This window comes from Coccinella septempunctata, chromosome 3, assembly GCF_907165205.1.
Source record: "Coccinella septempunctata chromosome 3, icCocSept1.1, whole genome shotgun sequence".
Lineage (NCBI taxonomy): Eukaryota > Metazoa > Arthropoda > Insecta > Coleoptera > Coccinellidae > Coccinella > Coccinella septempunctata.
Genome location: NC_058191.1, coordinates 5140519 through 5162560, shown reverse-complemented (window position 1 = coordinate 5162560; position 22042 = coordinate 5140519). Strand labels below are relative to the sequence as shown.

At 33.8% G+C, this 22042-nt stretch overlaps 1 protein-coding gene across 3 annotated transcripts in view; it reads left to right on the top strand.

Annotated features, from left to right (window-relative positions):
- Window positions 1-22042, top strand: part of LOC123310555 (proteoglycan 4) — a 266769-nt gene that overhangs the window by 127853 nt on the left and 116874 nt on the right. For 2 of the 3 annotated variants that reach the window (XM_044894071.1, XM_044894072.1), the window contains exon 4: window positions 17566-17610. The exons of the other annotated variant lie outside the window; for it this stretch is intronic. In XM_044894071.1, the coding sequence (XP_044750006.1) occupies window positions 17566-17610 (45 nt within the window). The remainder of the gene's footprint in view (window positions 1-17565; window positions 17611-22042) is intronic. 3 annotated transcript variants of the gene reach the window in all.

Here is a 22042-nt window from a genome sequence, read left to right as displayed (position 1 = left end):
AGTTGCGAAGTATATCACGGTCTAGCGATATAAAATTCTAATAATAATCTGTCAAGGTCAGATTGCCATGGACAGGATAAAACGCAATGGTTCAACTATGCCAATTCCAGCTTATCATGAGACAAGCAGTTTTAGCGCACCTACGTAGTTCCGCGCTAAAGAGGAATCATAAGTCGGATCAAATTCACGAGCTCGCCTTTAAATTTTTAATTGAGGAAACCGAGGAAAAATCTTTCTATATTATTCTGTGATTCACAGTGATTTGTCTGTTTACTATTCGATGTGTACGATTTTTTTGACGAAGTAGAACTAATTAATTGAATGAAGCCATGTCAAACATTATTTTTAGGGAATTTGTTTCCGCTGACTGTCACTTCCCACGTTTATATCGATTTAGTTATTTAGAAATACCTCGAGAAATACATAACATTTCAGTTATGTCTCGAAGAAGTACCCATAATCTAGTGAATCAAAAGGAGTATTAGGGTGGTACATAAATTGACATATGTCATACACATAATCAAATATCATCAAAACATGGACATCACGCTGCAGAGAATCACCTTATAGAACTGACAACTCAAATCACAAGAAATTCGTAGAAACATTCATAACAAAAGAATAGTTATCCAAATCTTACGTTTTTGTGGTTGTCGAGGTAGTTATATTGTTTACATTCTGATTGCGCTTATTTATTTAATTGGTGATAAGAACTGGTGTTAGATATTTTCGATTCAGTTCTCAACTGTTATACAGACATTCACTCATAATCCGTTCTTGTCAAGACAAACAAATACATATACGAAAAGTTTGACCACTAGATTGGAAACTCCATCAAATTAGGATCAAAATGCCTTATGTTAGATTTGTTTTGATTCACACTCAGAACTGCTCAGAATCTGTTCAAAGGAAGTTCACTTTTATGAGCTCGAGACCTTTTCCTCAAAAGTTTTATTCCATCTGCAGGCTGTCTTAACTTCGAGTGCCTATATTAGACGTTTCTCGAGAACAGGACATATTAGAAAACTGAAAATTTGGATTATGATATTGTTCGAAATTCTCTACTGAGCTAAAATATTTTTGGAGCCTGAGCACTTCCGGTTATACAAGGAGTGAAAATAAATTTGTGAAAAATTTTTTTTTTCTATGTTTTCGTTTCTGATATGAATGAGTGTTCAATGCTGAATACAATTCTGTTGGAACCATTGTATTGATTCAAATAGTTTTTGAAATATCGGACATTTTTACAAATGCATAATTAAATTTAATGATTATAGATCAAATGTATTAATAACAATAATTGTTGTTACTTTTACGAGGATATATTGAAAAATTCTTAGCCTACTATATAACCAAATAAAATTTCAATTTCAAAATATATTATTACTCAACATATTCTCCTCTCAATTGGATACATTCATTACAGCAAAACCTGCAACGTCTCTAGACCTTTAAAAAAAAATTTTTCTTCTTGCTCTACAAACCAGACCTCCACAGCTTTTATAACCTCCTCGTTGGAAGAAAATTCACGACCTTTTAAACTTTAGTCGGATGGAGCAAAATCTGGTGAATAAGGGAGGTATTCTTCTAATTCAAACCCTAAATTACGAATTTTTTGCAATTCAACCAATCATGTGATGAACTGCATCGGGGACTGACACAGAAACTTGCCTTCCTGATCGGTCATCATCTTCAATGGAAAATTTACCTCTTTTGAAGCTTGCAGTCCAATTTTTCAAGATCACATATGAAGGACATTGATCACCAAGGGTATTAAGCATATCTTCGTAAATCTGCTTACTTCTTAAAGCATTTAAATACAGGTACTTGATGATGACTCGATACTCCAATTTTTCGATTTTCACAATTTCGGTGGATACATTCTTTCTTTAAATTAATTGCTTAACTCTGGTTTACTTTTTGGACCTCAAACTTCACACTGACACTTCTAATGAGTTATTGTTCGTTGTTATGGTAACGCAATATTTTTTTAAGCATGGAACTGGTCTAGGCTAACTAGATATCAATACATCCTCGTATGTCAGCACCTGAGAAAATTCTGACCTTACAATACAAATTGAGATTTTGATGTAAATGTCGTTCCTCCCATATTTTTTTGAGCGTGGTGCTAGTACTCTATAGCTTCATAGTATAATAGTCTATAGTAGCATGTTTGAAAAGAGATGCCAAATGAAAGACGGATAATCGGAGCGTGACCAGCAGATACTCTAGACGTGGGAGTCAAATAGGAAATGAAAAAAAGCTTCTGAAATTCGGGATTTTCAAAGTTCACCAAACGCACATGTATTAATGGTTTGTTGAGGCTAACTATACAAGTTCAAATTGGTGCTTATCAGAATCAAAATGGCATTAGTCAAAATCAAATTGGCAACATCAATTTCATGCAAACTGGCATTAGTCAATTACAAAATCAAATTGGCAGTTCAGCATTTGAATTCTCCATTGGAATGAAATTTATTAATGAAAAAATTTTATTGAATGATATACACAGTAAATAAAGTCATAATTAATTTAAACTATTCGATAATAACGAATTTACTCAAAAATTCAATATCTTGCATGAGTATTCAATATTATTATGAACTATATTCTCTAATTTCTGGGAATTCTGTATTCTACCACTTCGTTTCATTTACAAAACAGAGACGAAAGATCGTGTATTTTTTTAATGAATTATCATAAAAAGAGGCGATTTCAGACTCTCATTGTGTTTCAGAATCAACGTTTATTACTGTTCACCGTTCTTTGGATACCTATTAACTATTTCATTTCGCAGAGTATCCAAAGATATGAGAGACTCCGGAAACATACTTAGTAATACTAATCGAGATGTTGCAAACAGAAAAACCTCTAGAAAAACTTAAATATAATATTTAAAAATAATTTTTCAACTAAAAAGACTGAATAGGTGTGCCAGTTTGAAATTGATGTTGTCAATTTGATTTTGACTAATGTCATTTTGTTTTTGATTATCGACAATTTGAACTTGAAAAGGTATATAGATGCTAGTATATTCTTTCCTAAATAAGCAATCATTTCATAGTGAGTGCGCAAAAAAACCCAACGAATCTAATCAAATTACCTATGTGATGAATGGATCGATTTCCTCAATTGAATATCGCCTCTTACTTACGGCGTCGTTTCGAAAGGTTTTCTCCCATTTGATATTCATCTAATTGGGTACGAGCCGATAATAAATCATCGCGGTTGTGACAAAACAACAGTAAGAGGTTATGTCTCGATTACAATCGAATTAAGCCTAGATAGCTTCGACCGAGTTGAAGCGAATCTATTACAACTAATTAGGTGGAAGAAATTAGAAAGCAACGTCATAATAAAACGGTGTAGATTCGTGTTTTAGCAGTGGCGTCGCGGTTGAAGATTGTTGTTGTTGAAAACAGATGAGTTCATGAACTGAATACCGATATTTTGGAACATAATAGTGTATGATAACGTCGAGGATAACGTATACGCAATTAGGAATTTTATTAGTCTAATCCTCGGTCTAGTCTAGTGAGCAGGGAAGCGTTCAATAAGCTAACTTTATATGGAGCTGGAGAGAAATTACTCAAAGATATTATATTATACTCATACACATGTTGCAGGGATAGCAAAAATACAAAAAATATCGAGTTTTTGGAAAAATAGTATTTTACATATCGATATTTACAAAATAAAAATAAATTGGTACCATTACAAAAAAAATATTTGCGTTTTGAAAATAAGTATGAAGTATATAAGGCTCATGACATCAAATATGTATCTCACATATACAGGGTGTCTGCAAACAAATGCGAGGGACTTAGGGGGATGATTCCTCGATGAAAATAAGCAGGGGTAGTTCCTATAAATTTTTTTCGAAATCGATCTTCCTTCCAAGATACAGCCTTTGGAAGGCGATGGCGAGTTGACAGTTTTTAATTTTTTTTACTGGTTGTAAAAAACACTGGCTTATAAGACTATACATAATATGGAGCACTAAGAAGATGTTACTCACACAATTTTTTTAGATCTCACAACTTCATTATTAGGTGTTGAAAATAACAATACCTATGATTTTCCTTCAAAAATTGTTTTCGTGAGATAGATTTTCGAAAAATAAAATTCTCTTATGGTTTCCCATTCAATTCTGAAGAAAAAAAGTCTCTTGGAAAATTTCAATGCAATCGATACTTTTCTCGGAATAAATAAAAACATACAAGCAGTTCTGATCACTGTTCATTACATTTCATCGTATAAGTGTTCCATAGAATGACTACCTCCCGCTAAAATACATGTTATTTTCAACCCCTAATAATAAAGTTATGAGATCTAAAAAATTGTGTGAGTAACATCTACTTATAGTGCTTCATATTATGTATAGTTTAATGACTCAGTGTTTTTTAGAAACTGTAAAAAAAACTGTCAACTCGTCATCGCCTTCCGAAGGCTGTATCTTGGAAGGAGGTCGATTCGAAAAAAATTTATAGAAACTACCCCTGCTTATTTCAATCGAGGAATCATCTCCCTAAGTCCTTTGCATTTGTTTACAGACTCTGTATATATATATAGAGTGTCCCACGATTAATGGGAATACATTTGGATATAGTTCCAGAACCTGAAATGTCCAGAAGAAGAGTTATGCTGCTTCAAAGATGACGTTCCACTTGATTATGGATTTATTCAATTTTTTCAAAGTGTATTATTTCTAGACATTTTCAATAACTGTAATTTCATTTCTACGTATCAATATGTCGAAACAAAATACTGCTCAAAACCAAACGTGCATAGAGCATGAGTAAACTACTTTTTAACCCGCTCAGTTCAGCATTTTTGAACCAGAATAAATTTTCACTTCCGAGTTCAAGCAGTTTTGTATAGGTGTCTTTTGGCGAAACTCTTTATTTTGATCAGTTCTACCCTCTATGTTTCATTTAATTGATGACTCTTTTTATAAGACATAATTATCACATAATTCTTCCAGTTTTCTCATTACGACTATCACGTACCAATCGTACCATAAAAATACCAAAAGTTCAAAGTACATATTTTTTGAAAGTGAGTTAGACACTGTTTATAGAATATATGAACTTTTTGTAAAATAAAAGTATTCTCTCGTATAATGCACCGTTTTCGAGTAATGTGATGTTCAAAAATAAAAAACATCTTTGAAATTCGATAAATTGGGTACTTTGACAAAATACAACTCTTTTTAAAAGATCCACAGATGTGTAGTGTCACAGATTTAGCTTTTTCAGGTAGGGGTCCCACTATAATATTTTGTAGCTTGGTGGAGTGCTTAATCCAGAGAAAACTGGAAGAATAATAATTCTCGAACATCATTTTTAACTCGAATTTGAAAATCTAGGTGTTTCCTCTTATTATTTAGAATCATAGGTCATGGATTCAAATTGTAAAGCAATAAATTCGTTCTCTATTCAAAGATTTCGAAATATCCTTTCCAGGGATATTGGATAAGGTCAGGATGACGTTTGAACCTTTCCGTTTGGATAGACCCCTGACTCCGTTCGAATATTAACTCTCAAAGACAGTCGGCACCGCTTAATCATCCGAATAAATTCCAACAGTCAAGTCGGGACAGAGGGATTCAAACCCAAATAATACCCGTTTGCCCCTGATTCCAATTCATTTAAATTTAAAGTGTGTGGTTCTGTCCCTTGCAGTCCCCTAACATTTAATGAACATTTCATCGAGCCTTTCGTTTATTTCTTCAATCCAATTGATTACTTTTCATCGTGGAATTTTTATTTCGGCATTTTTGAGTATTGCATCGACTGCAATTTCACCTACAGAATAGATTATTCTTGAAGATAGGGAAAAATGTCTTCACAGAGATTCAAAAACCGAAATGGAAAAACCCGTGCAATGAAGCTGGTATGTCACATTGTTCAAGTTCCTGGAATGGGTATTCCCAGCTTAATTCTCTCATGCCTAGTTTTACAATCGAAGGTTAACCTTTGGTTAAGGAAATTTTACAAATTAGGCGTTTCACAATGTTTTGCGATGCGCTGACGGACCAGGTATGTTAAAGCAAAAAAAAGGAGTGGTCGACCAAAAAAGAAAACCTCAGAGTTATTCAGCAATAATGAAAATATGACGACAGAAGTTAACGAACTTCTGTTCGGGGTTTATCTCAAGTGGCTGGAGTATCTGTTGGCATATTTTATACCACAGGATTTTGAATGAAAGACAGTTTGTTTTCATAATGATTGACATGTTATCAGAAAATTGAAGAGATTGATTATACTCCATTCACATTTAGTTTAGCAGTCGGTTGGCCATGAAATAATTTTCTCAAGTTTTTGTAACTAGAACGGAGTAAGGTTGGACCTCATGAAATGTCGTTAATGTCATAACGCCGTTGCCACAACTAATATCAATTTTTATTACGAAAATCCCAATGATTGAAAGAAGAAACAGGGTTTCAGGAAGTGCTATTTAGAATTCAGGTCTGTTCATTGAAATAGTTATACCCTGATATTCTTAAATCCACAAAACGTCAGACGGTATTATAGCGAACATATTCAATATAAAAGAATTTATATAATGTTTCATCTGAATCTAAGCGACTTATATTTCAGCTGAATATTTCCACAATCAGAAAGATTGTGAATGAAGAGAATGACAAAGAATTTCCTTCTATTGGGAGACCCAAAAAAGAATTTTATATTTGAGTGAATTAATGCGAAATGTTTACTGCAGTATTTTCGATTAATGTCATCGTAGAATAAGTTCTATTTTTCAATTGACTTGTCCTATACATTGTAAATGTCTTAAGGTACCAATAAATACCTAATTATTTTTATTATGTCAATGTATTAAGATGAACAGCCACAAATACGAGCCAGTTGTCCTGTTGATTGTTTATTCATGCGAAATTTTTTCTTTTTTTTAAATTAGTGTTTTTGGCTCATCCTTCGATATCAGCCATCTGATTAGCCATTAAAAATATTAGGGTTATACATACATAGGAATGTGAAATTTTTGTTCAAAGGTGAAGTTCATCTTGACTTGAAACTTCCTTTAATTCCTTACATTGATGCAAGATGATTATGGTTGAAGAATTTAACATTCTTGTAATTATCTGTTAATTCCTTCGGGAGATACCCATTACCAACCACTGCATCATATGCATTTCATCTTCGGGTTAATATTTTTGAAATCTACAACTGATGTAAAGTATTCAAACTTAACGAATAACGAACATTAACTCTCCTCAAGCTAGTGCATATTATGATATTATACCGATCTCTTATATTTTCCATGCAAATAACTAGATTTGGTATGCCCTCAATCAGTTTGTATAAACTTCAATTATGTTCGTCACATATTTTCCGAAGAGATTCGACATTATGATAAAATACGTAAAAACAGAAACTTTTACGTAGAACGGGCAACATAGCGTTGATTTAAAACCCAAAAATGTTTTGGCAAGCTTCATAACCCCACATTTTTGTACTATACAGAGTGAAATGTGTCAAATTTCCATGGCCAACCGAGTGCTAAAATAAAAGTGAATGGAGTATACTTATTCTTGTAGCATAAAAAAATGGAGTTCGGTATGCATCAGTCAATGGCAAAATTTGGAACCTATTTTCTTTTATGGAACTTTAACAGTAGAACGTTATGAATAAGGAGAAAGCATCATGCCTTTTTAGAGCTAATTTGAATTTTGATAAATTTTTCAATATTTATTTTCATGTAATTCAGTTCTTTAGTTTATTCATGGATTTTCAGTAACGACCAAATCAATTCAATATTTATAGAGAATTAATAAACATATTGAGATTTTTGAAAAGGCAATTTTTGTTGATGTGACCGCCGCGAAACTTGAACACCTTTGCTATTTTGAGCAGGGAAAATTCCGCACTGTCTGAAGAAAACAAGTCAATACCAGGTATTGCCTTCAAAATCACAGCTTCTCAAAGCCGACCGCCAGAGTCAATTCAACGCTGGGACAAAGCAGCATTTTATCGTCAAACTCAAGTAGCCAGTTGCCTTGTAATTTTTGCGGTTTTTATGCGGACTTTAATAACGAGAGACATGTGAATGCCAACCGGTGTCTGGTCAGTCGGTTATATAGTTCACCAAATAATTACCGTCTTGCATTGCAAGTTTCCCAGTAAGGCATAATTCATTTAGGAGTGAGTTGTTCCATGAAGACGGAACTCCTTCGGTTGATGGTGATCTCCGGCTACTTGTTGAAACTTCGATTGTCATAAGTTATCGTTGTTGTTGAAGTTAAAACATCCCACGGTGTACCAAATCATTTAAGATCCAGTGAGAACCTGACGCTGAATCAACTGGTACAGATCGGTTAAAATTTTCGCGAAGTATAGGTACAGGGTGTCTATTAGGCGTTAAGATATACAGAAATAATCGTAATTTTGAGCTGAAAATTTGCTCAATTGTACATCAGTTCAAATTCGAGCAGAGTTCAACATTGAACTTAGTTTAACCTGAACTGGAACTGTACAGGGTCGGCAAAATTGGTGATACCTGAAATACAACTTTTTCAAACCAAAGACATAGTGGAAAATGCATCGCACATTATTGTCGTCTTTCTTCTTCTTTTGTTTTCGAGTTATAGGCCAAAATTTAAATTTCAACTTTGGTCATTATCTCCGTTTCTCTTTGTGCTAGGATGTTGAAATGAAAACATTATACAGATACTTTTTGTCAGAAATCCAGTGTCGTACAATGATTTTTTCCAAGAGGTATATTTGGCGAGCTATAACATGAAGATGTGTTTTTTCTTATTAAAACAGTAGTTTAAAATGACTTACAGAGAATGAGGGTGATGTATGATATATTTCTGAAACGGGAAAAAATGGCGATTCTTTTTAAATCATTTCAAACTACTGTTTTCATAAGAAAAAACACAACTTCATGTTATATCTCAGCAAATAAACCTGTAGGAAAAAATCAAAGTACGCCACTGGATTGCTATAAATGTGTCTGTATAATGTTTGCATTTCAACATCCTAGCACGAACAAAAACGGAGATAATAAACAAAGTTGAAATCGCCCAAATTTAAATTGTGGCCTATAACTCAAAAACAAAAGAAGATAGAGCAATGCAGTATATGGAATTATAAGTTTCTCGAAGAAAGACCACTTAAATGGCACATTCATTTTCCTCTATCTGGTTGCGTTAAAGAGTTGTAGTTGTAATTTTGCCCACCCTGTACAACTGGGCCTTATAGTTGGGGAGCCCAAGAGGGAAATTCGGGATTTACTCGTGCGTGTCAGATTATTATAAGGGGAGATACCTTGTACCCTGTAGAGTAGCTCTACCAAAAATTAGAACTGTATATACATATAGAGGTAATTGTCTGAAACAGCCTGTCAGAATATAAAAAAAAATCATAATAATCGAACGTGTCAGATTAAGATATATGTTGAAAAGTATATATTCTCCTAATCTGACAATTTAAGCCAAAACTAGCAAGAAAAAAACGTCACGTGTATATTCTCGAGCGCGGTGCCTTTTTTTCGTATTTTGAAGCTAAGTATTCGAGAATAACGGAAAAAATATAATCTGACAGTTTCAATAAGCCGAAACAATAAAAATTGGTTATAAAGCTCAAAAAAATCAATATTTTCGAATCATCTCCTCTCCTGGGCTTCAAATTATTATCGCATTCATTATAAAAGTTATAGAGCACAACATTTCCTACAAATTTTGCCCGAAGCAATTTTTTTTACGTTTTAACGTTTTTGAGATATATGGCCTAGTATATTGCAGATGAATGTATATTAGACCTGTTAGACTGGGTTTCCACTATGACCTTGGCCTTTCGCATGTATGGCTAAGCTCCTCGCCCTTATCGCCCTCTGACTCAAAAACGACTATGAGTATGTAAAATTCACGGTAAAATTGCTTCAGACAAAAGTTGTAAAATTTTATTATCTACAACCTGCATAATGAATGCAGAAACGATTAGAGGTACGGTAAAGGGGATATAAAAAAATGCCTTGTTATCATCTTCAAACTTTCAGATTATTAGGTATCAGATTGATGGGTCAACACGTCTGCAACACTGAGATCAACCATCTGTATGAAAATCGGACACGCTCGAGTATGTACAACTAACGATTTTTTGTTTGCATTTTCTAAGTATCACTGTGACCTTGAGTCACTACCGATATGTCAGTCTCTTGGAAAGAAGCTTCCTTTGTGTCCAATTAACAAACATATCCTCTAAAAATCTTTTCTCATTTTCAATCCCACAACGCTAACTGTCAGATTAACATGAATCTGAGATACGTAGAGCATATACAGTATCTTAATCTGACACGCTCGAGTATGTACACCTGACGATTTTTTTTACATCTTTGAAATGCTGCAGACGCTTTTTCAAACGCTGAAAGGGCATACATCATAAAACCTGTTTTTTCTACAATCTAATCTTCAAAATCCACTAGGTCTCCACGACGCTCGAGTGAATCCCGATTTAGCGTCGTCGGCTCCCCAACTATTAGTGATTTTCAACTGTGAACTTTCTCGCTAAAATATTTTCTGCAGCTTCCAAGGTTATACCGTCTAAAACCCCAACATGCAAAATTAGTTTTTCATAAATGTCTGAAGGTGAATCACCCTGTATTACTGGAGATCATAATAATCCTTGACGAATCTATTTATGTTTTCACCTCAATTCATGAGTACTAATGGTGAACAAATGTAACGATCTTGAGAGAACCAACAAACTACCATCAATCAAAGTATTGACAAAACACAATACAAAAGTACCATTTCGTTGAGAAAGAGTAGTCAGCATGACCATGGTTTCGGTCTCATTTGACCTCGTCAGAAAAACACAACTCACATGTAATACTCATAATTCTTTGAATGATGGTAGTTTGTCAGTTCGATTTAGATCGTAACATTTGTTGATTTAATTTTCAACGATTGTTATGCATCTGAATTAATTTCGTTTATTATTCACCTGCATTAACCATTTATGATTCTATTATAACATTGATAAGTTTCCTAGCTTCTACAGTTTCTCAATAACTTTAAAGGTTTATTGATGTAGTATTGTTGATTTGATGCACAGGATCGGCAGAATGTCGTTTGTCGTACTTTGGGATTCCGTGAGTTTATGTTGTTTGGTTTCATTTGAAAAAAGGACGGTGTGAAAGTCTTTTTATCTTTATTACATCAATAACAAGTAAGAAAATTCCTCGCTTTTTCTTAGAAATCTGAACATGATTAATGGAATATTTAACGCGAAACCAGCAGCGTTTTTACTCTCAAACATCACAGATCTGCCTTCTAATCTCAATTCAGAGTTCCTGTTGTTCCTCTGAAATATTTTCATATTCTGTTTTTGTGTACAATCTTTGCGTATGATTACACTTAAAAGGAAGAACCGCTGACGGGCTTTTCACTATTCATTATGATAACAAAATACCGTACCGCCCCTTTTTGTCCGCTTTTGAGAGGAGCGCGTTTATGCACTCCATCTGCCCGAGGCCTTGCTTTTTTTTATAACAGCTGCTTCGTTGATTTTCATAGTGATGAGGAATTGCTCTCCCGACGAAGCCTGGAACAAAGGGGACAAGCGAAAACCAACGAGGTTGCCAAATCAAAATCTCGGGGATGTTTTTCAGTTGTCATTTCTCTTTTTAGCATCTATTGGAAAGTTCTGAATAATGCCGAATAAATAGTTTTCTATGAGTTTCGCAAAAAACCTTTACTATTGTTCTTCCAACCGCGAGTTTTCCATTTATAACTTACTGAGGAAGTTCATGAATCTGCCTGGCGTCAAAATTGAAAATTCCACTGCAAATAAACTGGGATATCAGATCCTCAGACGCTTCCTAACAATATAGGGCGAATTTATTACTTTCATGATACAGATTTATAGGTACAGTAGTAGTTCTTAACAGGGTGTGAAGCTTCTATTTGTATTTCATTGTTATGTCTAATAATTTACCCCTAATTGTTGCACTGAATGCGTTCAAAATCTATTTTAACGTATTGATGCGTTGATTTCTAGAATGTTGTGAATCCTACGGTTATTGTTCGAACAATGTTTTCAGAAATTCTCAAATCAGTAAAAGTACTTCTCTGTTTTACAAATTCATTTTTCGATTTTAGGCAATGCCGTCAAGTGTGCTGTGCAATAAATTTAGATAATCTATACTCCATTCACATTTATTTTAGCAGTCGGTTATCCATGAAATAATCTTCTTAATCATCTGTAACTAGAACGGAGTAAGGTTGGCACTCGTGAAATGTCGTAAATGTCATAACGCCGTTGCCACGACTAATATCAACAAATCAATACCTAATTATTATTATTTTATCAATGTACTAAGATGAACAGCCACGACTAATATCAACAAATCAATATGCGCCAGTTGTCCTGTTAATTGTTTATTCATGTGAAATTTTTGTTCAAAGGTGAAGTTCATCTTGACTTGGAATTTTCTTTAATTCCTTTTACTTAAATTTTTGCAAGATGATTTTGTTGAAGAATTTAACATTCTTGTAATTATCTGTTCATTCCTTTGGGAGAGACCCATTCCCAACCACTGCATCATATGCATTTCATCTTCGGGTTAATATTTTTGAAATCTACAACTGATGTAACGTATTCAAACTTTAGCCTAAGAAGATAAGGAACATTAACTCTCCTCATGCTAGCGCATATTATGATATTATACTGATCTCTTGTATTTTCCATGCAAATAACTGGATTTGGTATGCCTTCAAGCAGTTTGTATAAACTTCAATTATGTTCGTCACATATTTTCCGAAGAGATTCGACACTGCGATAAAATACGTAATAACAGAAACTTTTACGTAGAACGGGCAACATAGCGTTGATTTAAAACCCAAAAATGTTCTGACAAGCGTCATGACCCCACATTTCCGTACTATACAGAGGGAAATGTGTCAAATTTCCATGGCCAACCGAGTGCTAAAATAAAAGTGAATGGAGTTTACTTACTTCCCCGACTAACTCGATGAACACAAAAGTTAATGTTGAGTTGTTTTGAATTATCTTCACAACCTTTCCTATTGTCTGAAATACGCTACTGTTAACGAACGTCGTTCTGCCAGTGAGCTAAAACTTGCTACTGCTACGTTCTACGTCACCACCCTTCCAAGCGGCTTTGGACTGAATTACACCTCCTTCACGATACCTCATTGCCAAAATTTTATTTCTTATCTAGGAATGATTCGGTGAACTTGAGGGTTAGTTTATTTGTCTGTGACAATGCATGCAAATCTGATTCTCTGTATTGTAACTTGAATATAATTTTTTTACAGACCTTTCAGTACTAAAATGTAAGATAAAGCTTCAAAAATGTCTAAATGTCAATTCTGCGAAATGTAAAAAAATCCAGGAGTACCTACTGTTTTCGATATTTTTTTAACGTAGGTATTCATTCAAATATTCGTTTGATGCTTAAAGATTAATGAAACAGATGATTGATGTATTTTTGAATTGATTCGAATTATACGAGAATTGAATTGATGTAGCCGGTATTTGATGAAAATCCATAATTCAGGTGGGTGAAGGGGTTTTTTATCAATTTTTTTGCCGATTACTTATACTACAAAGGGATGAAATTGGTAACATCAAGAAATATTCCTTGATAAACTTTTTAGGGTTTTCACTCCCAATATCTGAAACAAAATCAATTAAAAATGAAATAAAGGATTTGCTCCTGCGTAAATTCTTCCACTAATTTGTCAGGAGCAAATTAACTATAAAAAATTGTTGCCTGACAATGAACTGAAAATAAATAGCGTTGAAATTATAATTTTAGGTTGTAACGTTTCGGAATTCTATATCAGACTCCTTCCTTTTGTTTGACAATTAATGTCAAACAAAAGCCACAATTCAGAAGATTTTCGAAAATAGATTTTTCGTCTGATGAAGGAGTCTGATATAGACTCCGAAACGTTACAACCTAAAATTATAATTTCAACGTTATTTATTTTCAGTTCATTGTCAGGCAACAATTTTTTATAGTTATTTTGCTCCTGACAAATTAGTGCAAGAATTTACGCAGGAGCAAATCGTTCATTTCATTTTTAATTGATTTTGTTTCAGAGATTGGGAGTGAAAACCCTAAAAAGTTTATTAAGAAATGCAGAATCCTCCCAGAATACATTTCAATCGATATCAAGAAATATGTAGGTATTGAAATGACATGTTCTTCTGGAAATTTTATTGCCTTTCAACTGTGTCCGTAAAAGAATGAATTAGATCCTTTGGTCTGTGTTTGAACATCACATCGGCATATTCCTCATTTGAAACGTTTTCGTCATAATTTGTGCACAAATCAAGTACAGGGTGGGCAAAATTCGTTGTCTACTGAGGGGATCTCGAGACCTATAGCAGCTAGGAGAAAACGGATTAACATTCTGAGCTCTTTTTCAGATAAACAAAGGATGGTGAAAACCGAAGCCTCCTACGATTTTTCGTTTTTTAGTTATTAGCGAAAAATGAGATTTACCATTTCGAAAAGTGAAAATTAAGCTTTAAAAATATTGCATATATTGCTAGTGTTTCCATTTAAAAAAACATAACTTCGGGTCATAGCTTCGTAATTAAAAATCCTGCAAAAAAAGGCAAGCACGCCACTGGATTCTACTGAAAAGAGTGCCTGTATAACGTTTTCATTTCAAGGCTCTATCATAAGTATTAGCGGAGATATAAATTTATTTCGAAATCGCCATTTTTCCAATTTTCGCTTATAACTCGAAAACAAAAGAAGGTGGCCAAAAATGACTACTACTCTTGTTAGTTTCTCAGAAAAAGAGAACGAGAATGGGGTTTCAGATTTTGTCTATCTCCACTAGTTTGAAAGCTGTAGTGCTAAAATATCGAAATTTGCCCACCCTTTACACACAACGAAATAAATCTTTAACACAATGCTGGTGGTCAAACAGACATTCGAAATTACTAAAGGTCGATCCTAAGCAACGAGAGTTCATAGCAGCTTGGCTGTTCAAGAACAGAGCAAAACTCATATTTCATTTGTTACGGAAATACCGACAAAAACTCAGGAAGCAATGTCTTCAAATGAAATTGTTTCAGTGCATAATTGTTAATGACGATATTCGAAGCCTGAGAAAAGTCATGGAAGAAAATCAAAAAGGGTTGTCGATTTCAACCCTCTCTTGTTGTGAGGGATGAGTAAGGAAATCAGTTTCAGGTACATCTCTATTCGAAAAATACCTCTGCAAAATTACATTTGTTCACCTTGGTCCTACTTTGAAAAAAATAAATAAATCCATAACCATGTCTTCAGATCTTTGAAGCTACGTAACCTTCAACGAAACGTTTTCAAACATATCCCCATGGGACCTTTTCGTATTATTTTGAGGTTTTTTTACCTATATCGAAATTTATTTCCATTAATACTGGGACACCTTGTACATTGATAATTCAGGTTCGTGTACCTACTCAATATTGAAATATGAGTGTTGAATATTGAAACGATCGTTTTACACAAAGTACTCATTGAAAATACCTATAAAATCGAGACTTTATTTTGAAAACATTTTGAAATCGAAATAGATAATTGAATGTTCCATTGTAATTGGAATATTCGAATAATTTGAAGATTCGAATTCATATGAACCGAAAAAATTTCATTCGAATTCGATTCCGAGCCCTAGTTTGAATCTATTCTCGTTCTCAATTATTCTAATAAACGAAAACACCATTCTTGAGTAAATATTCTTGCTGACTGGCAACCGTGGCGCTCCCAAACGTTTATATCCGGTTAGAGGAAGCGGATATCGCAGCTGTTTGCGATTTTCATTAACGAGGTTCATTGTCGTTTCACGGCTATAGGGGAAGAAGAGTTCCATGAATGACACGAATAATGAATTTCTTTCTCCTCGAGATGTTTTAATATCGCTTTGCGGCTGTTTAATTTGAATTCATAAATGATCGTGCGCCGAGTTGAAACTCATCCGTTTGAATTTTATTCGCTAATTGACCCGCTTATCTGGCACTCGCCGACATTCCTGAGGATCTGGAAAGTTGAGCGAATCTGATTATACTTTCGATTATTTATAATTCAATGGGTTATTGGAGGGTTTTCTTCTTTTGGAAAATATGATACTGGAGGAAATTGTGTTTATTTATAGGGTGTTTTCAAAAGATTTTTACATTTGACAGGTAGAAGTCTAAAAAATAAGTCATTTCTCCAAAAATTGTCTATATAAAATATTCATAATAGCTACGCTACAACCCCTAGAATTTTGACAAAATTTCATTGAATTTCAAGTATCGGGCTGTGGAAGATAATTCCGGCATCGGAAAAACGAAACAAAACATGGACAATTTTATCATTACATCCGAGTATATCTGATCAGTTGCGTCAGGTCACTTATACACTTATATGTGTATCGTGCGATTTGGGATGAAAAGGGCGTAGAAAATTGACAGTTTATTGAAAGTGCTTATATTGACAAAGTGCTATAATTGTTACCCTATTTCAACACATTTTTACGATGACTTCGAGGGTTCGAACAAGAAGAATGTGATAAAACCGTTGTGAATAAATTTGTGAACAATTTTCATAAAAAATTTTAAGTTACTGAATAATGGGAAAAGTTTGGCAGTTTCTATTTTCATTCACACCTAAAAATCCAACAGGACAATATCCTAAACGAAACTATATGGTTGAGTCAGTCATCATAAGATAAGTTTTTTTCCATTGCTTTGCAATAATTCAGCTAACAAACGGTCTAGGGTCGTACTAGGATCTATTTCAGTAATCATTTTAAATGTTTTTTTCTCAATTTCTTTATTTTGAAAGTGTTGAAAAGGTAATTTTTTATGAAACGTTTTATTAACAGTTCTATATCATGTTGAAAAAATCCTTAAAATACACCTCGCGTATGTTTGAATGGAACAATAGATTCAAAAAGGAACGTGTCCAGAAGAGTCGCAGTCTAATAACTTCAAGGCTCGCTTCAACGTACCTGAAATAAAGTTCACTAATATTTGTGAAAACATTTGATGTGAAAAATAAGAACCTATTTAGGAAATGAAATAAAAAAAAACAGATTGAATAGTAGAATTAATGTCTGAGAATTAAATAAATGAATATATTGACGGCATGCAGACAACTTTTTCAGAATTCAATAATTGTCTGCATGCCGTCAATATATTCATTTAAAAAAAAACAGGTTATATAATATTTGAGCTCACGATGTTTTTTTGCATTTTCAGATTTCTCAATTTAAATTTTTTTGTAAGAACAATAGGTAATAGATACCTATTGAGTAAAATTCGACATTCTACATAGTATTTCGATAAAGCTCAATAAATATTACAAATGCTTTAAAATCACTATTTATGTTGCTGGAGAAGGCTCAGTAGAAGGTCACAGTCAAAAAAACGCACATAAAAAAAGGTCCTCGAAATCAAAAATCTGTCAATTTAACACTAAAGATTGTATCATTGAGAAGGTTTGCCATGAAAAAATAATGTAAAGCCTATGATGTTAGATGTCATGAAGTCACGATAATATCCCACTTATATTTGATTTCTTTTTCAGGTGAGCTCATCTGCCAGCTGGGATTTTCTTGTTGTCCAGAAAGAGGTATTGTAAACTGAAAAATTACAATTTGTTTGCCAATTTTTTTCTTACCACGATACTGGATATTTTGTAATCATGTGTATGTAGAATAACAGGGTTGATAGGACTTTTTGGTTACTGAAACACTTTCCTATCTTTGTCGACGCTTCCATATTATATTTCCACTTCCTCAGGGCTAAAAATTATATTTAATACATAAACAAAAGAGGTCAAACATGATAAGAAAAACACACTGTACAAAAGTAAACAACAAAAGCGACCGTACACCCAACACAAACCAAAATAACTACCTATCACAGATTTCAGTGTGTTTTTATTATCTCGTTCGAACTCTTTTGTTTATGTATTAAATGTAATTTTCAGCCTTGAGGAAGTGAAAATATATACACGAAATGTTGGCAGAATTAGAAAAGTGTTTCACCAAAAAAAAGTCCTATCAACCCTGTTAACCTATACATATACAGGGTGAGTTTTTGACAGTAGATTCTCGAGGTCACAAGAAACAATAATTTCCTTCACTTTTTTTTTCCGAATCGACTCGGTTTAGAGGATACAGGTTGTTGAAAAACCATCGAAAAATGTCATTTTTAGTTCTCTCAAAAACGGTTTTATCGAATGAAATGAATTTCGGAATATAGTTTTTCATTTATTTGATGAATCTTTTCCGAACACAAGATATCACCCACGTCTTCCAGTTACAAAATACACAGATGCGTGGTGTTACAGATTTAGCTAGTTATTCTGAAGGTAATTTTTTTTCCAGGGGTAGCACAACTCATTATGGTATTCCTAAATGGTATAGGAAAAAGTGTTTCTTTTGACCTAAAGAATCTACTGTTGAAATATTTATACGAGTCAAAGACTCACCTTGTATATATGTCTACAAGGAGGACGTGAAAACTCAATATTTCGAGCAATATTTTGTAATATCCAGGAGATATTTCTTGTTTTATATTGTTTCTTTATTAGAAATGTATTCAGGTGATCTCTTCAAATATATGTGTAGAGGTTCGAATCTCCTCATTCAGATTTAACATCCAAATTTAAATTTTCAGTAAATTAGTAGATACGATTGAGATGAGTGCAATGTCCCCTACAGCCTGGATATGTCTGGAATAACGAAAAATAAAGTTTTTATCGTTTTTGGATATTTTCGACGATAAAAAGTTATGGCACATTCTCGAAATCAAGAATAATGAGGATATTGTGAAGCGGTTTACTCTAATGGACTTTTCACGAAAATAGAGCTCAAGACACCTTTCAACGTTTTCACATATCTAGTCTAGTAGTACCAGAAACAACCAAAATCAATCAATTTGGGATACCCTGTACAATTATAATGTGCCCTGGTTTATTTTTATTTCTAATGCGACGAAATGAAATGGGGAACCTCGTAAATTCCAAACGAATTATGCACCCCTCTCTCTGCCTGTCATATGGTTTTCGTCTCGCCTTCAGCGGTGGAAGGACCATTAAATTTATTGGCTCCCTCTGTGTTGACGTTTTGTGGTAGGTAAATGAAATCGAGAACGACTCCAAAAACCTGCTACACACGTTAACCGTCCGATTATCCCCCCCCAAACAGCCCCGGGAATAAATAAGTAATTTGTACAGCAATCCCCCTTCGTACTGGGAACATTCAACAGGTAGCGAATGATAGGTGACGTCGATGAGTCAGATTTACAGGTTCGGATGTAAATCTATATCATATTTGTATGGTTTATCAAACGCTTCAGCTCTGAATCGGGCGACACGAAGGCGAACATAAACCGCACAGCGTCAATTTGTTCCACAAATATATCCAATTAGTTACGATTGAAACCTAGTGGAATGAGGGAAATGATTGATATTACGTATGACGAATTGATGATAATAATTATCTGATCGAGTTATTTAGTGTAGTTTTGCGTTAATTGAATATTGGATAGCGGTGACCGATACTTCAGTGTATTAATAATTGATTAAATATACCGGGTATCTCAACTAAACTATACAATTCATTACACGGTCAACAAGAATTTAAACTTCGTCAAGAGGGTTTGAATTTCCCATAGATTTATATCGATAGTTACACGAAAAAAAATTGGACCTGAAAAGTTTGCTCTTGATAATACAGGAGAATGGTTGATCAATATACAGGGTGTTTTCAAAGGTGAGGCTTTTTTTTTGACAGAAGGTAGGAATCATCAAAATAAGTCGTTTCACCAAGAATTGTCCATATAAACTATGCAAGATGGCTGAGATACAACCCCTAGAAGTTCGACAAAATTTCATTGAAATTTTTAGTACGGGACTGTGGAAGGTGACTCCGTCTTCGGAGCCGGACAATGAATGGTTCAGAACCAAGTTCATCGGATTAGATGCATCATGTCACTTTTGAGAGAATCATAATTGTTGTATCGTGCAATTTAGGGTGAAAAAAAAAATGAAGAGAATCGGTGCAGTTTCTTGAAAGTGCTTATGTTAGTTATGTTGAAAAAGTGCTATGATGTTTTCGCATTTCATCCCATTTCTACGACGATTGCTGAAATGTTCGAACAAGAAGATTGTGATGCCCATTGTGAAAAAAATCCATGAATAATCTAGATGAATTTTATTGTTGAGATTTTGAAGTTTTATTCTATTTTTTACACTTGTGTCCTAAGTCACTTCTGTCCTTTGGTATCGAAATGAGCCATTTCATAAAATCGTGTAAGTTACTTAAAAATAAAGAGAACAATTCGGCAATCCTAAGTTTCCATTTTCATTACCACGTAAATATCGAACGAGCCAATATCCTAAACGAAACCAAATGGTTGAAGTTTTTTCCCACTGCTTTGCGATAATTCAGCTAACAAACGGTCTAGGGTTGTATTAGGATCTATTTCAGTAATCATTTTCAATTATTTTTCAACTTTGTCATTTTGAAAGTTTTGTATAGATGATTTTTGGTGAAACGCTTCATTTTAAAAAGTTCTACCTTCTGTTTAAAAAAGCCTCACCTTCAAATATACCCTGTATTAGAAAATCTTCAGTTTAAATTTTTATTTATTCATGAATGGAATCAAATATACAGGGTGAGTCTATTCTACAAATATTTCAACAGTAGATTCTTGAGATAAAAAAAATCAATTTTTTTCCTTTACCATTTTTTCCGAATCGGCTTGGTTCTAAAGATACAGGTTGTTGAGAAACCATGAAAATGAAAGTTGTGAATGAACAAAACTGTAATGATCGACTTTCATTTGATGACAAATTTCATCATCTCACAAACGGTTTTGTCGAATGAAATTAATTTCGAAATTTAGTTACGTACCGTAAAAATTCCAAACATTAAAAGAACTCAAGTTTTTGAATCTAATGAATATTTGTATACGTTTCCTAAAATGAGAGTATCTATTCTTTATATTTTCTCGTATGATACGCCATTTTCGAGTAAATTGATGTTCAAAAATTAAAAAGTATCTGTGAAATTTGAAAAATTATTGGGTACCTACTTTGGCTGAATACAACTCTGTTTGAAAGATCCACAGATGTGTAGTGTTACAGATTTAGCTAGTTATTCTGGAGGTAATTTTGCTTTTCTAGGGGTGGCAAAGCTCATTATGAAAACTTAAAATGGCTATATCTTTTTATCAGGACGGAATCGGAAAAAATGGTTGTTAACCTCAAGAATCTACTGTTAAAATATTCGTACGAGTCAAAGACTTACCCTGTATTTCTATCTTCTAAACACTTTTAGTAATGACTGATAGGGAAGGTTTTGTCCAGAATACGAACAGGCAGTTGAAATAAGCTTCGTAGGCACAACAAAACTTTTCACAATCGTTGAAAAAAATTTTGCCTTTTATCTTAATAAATACACGTTCTATACAGGGTGATTCACGAAGACCGCCTATTAGAATATTTCAAAGAAAGACTAGAGATAAACATGCACTCTTAATGTTGTTGTTAATTCTTGTTGGGGAGATGAAATTTTAGAAAGAACAGATTCGTTCGACTTCCTTTTCACCGGAAATGATACTAACTTTCGTTCACTAGATGTAACACCCAGATTTTTCATTCACTCCTCGGTGTCCTTTATGGTAAATGTCCACCTGAGATAAAATTTCGAGAGAAAGTTTCGAGATTAATCTCAGGGAGTTGTTCATCTGAACACTCGGAGACTAGTTTATTAAGAAATGCAGAATCCTCCCAGAATAAATTTCAATTGATATCTAGTAATGACTTGTATCGGAGAGTGATTGAGTCTGCTCTCGAGACTATTTTGTCGCAGGTGGATAGGTACCATTACACGTAGAGTAGATAATCGGGCAGTCTATTTTCTCTATTCGGGAATTTTCCGTTCAATTTTCATGAAGTCTTCACCCAGCAAATTCCGGCGGAGATCAATAAGTTTATAATAATGATGTGAAATGCAATGTGAACTATAAATTAATCATAGCGTAACTGCGAA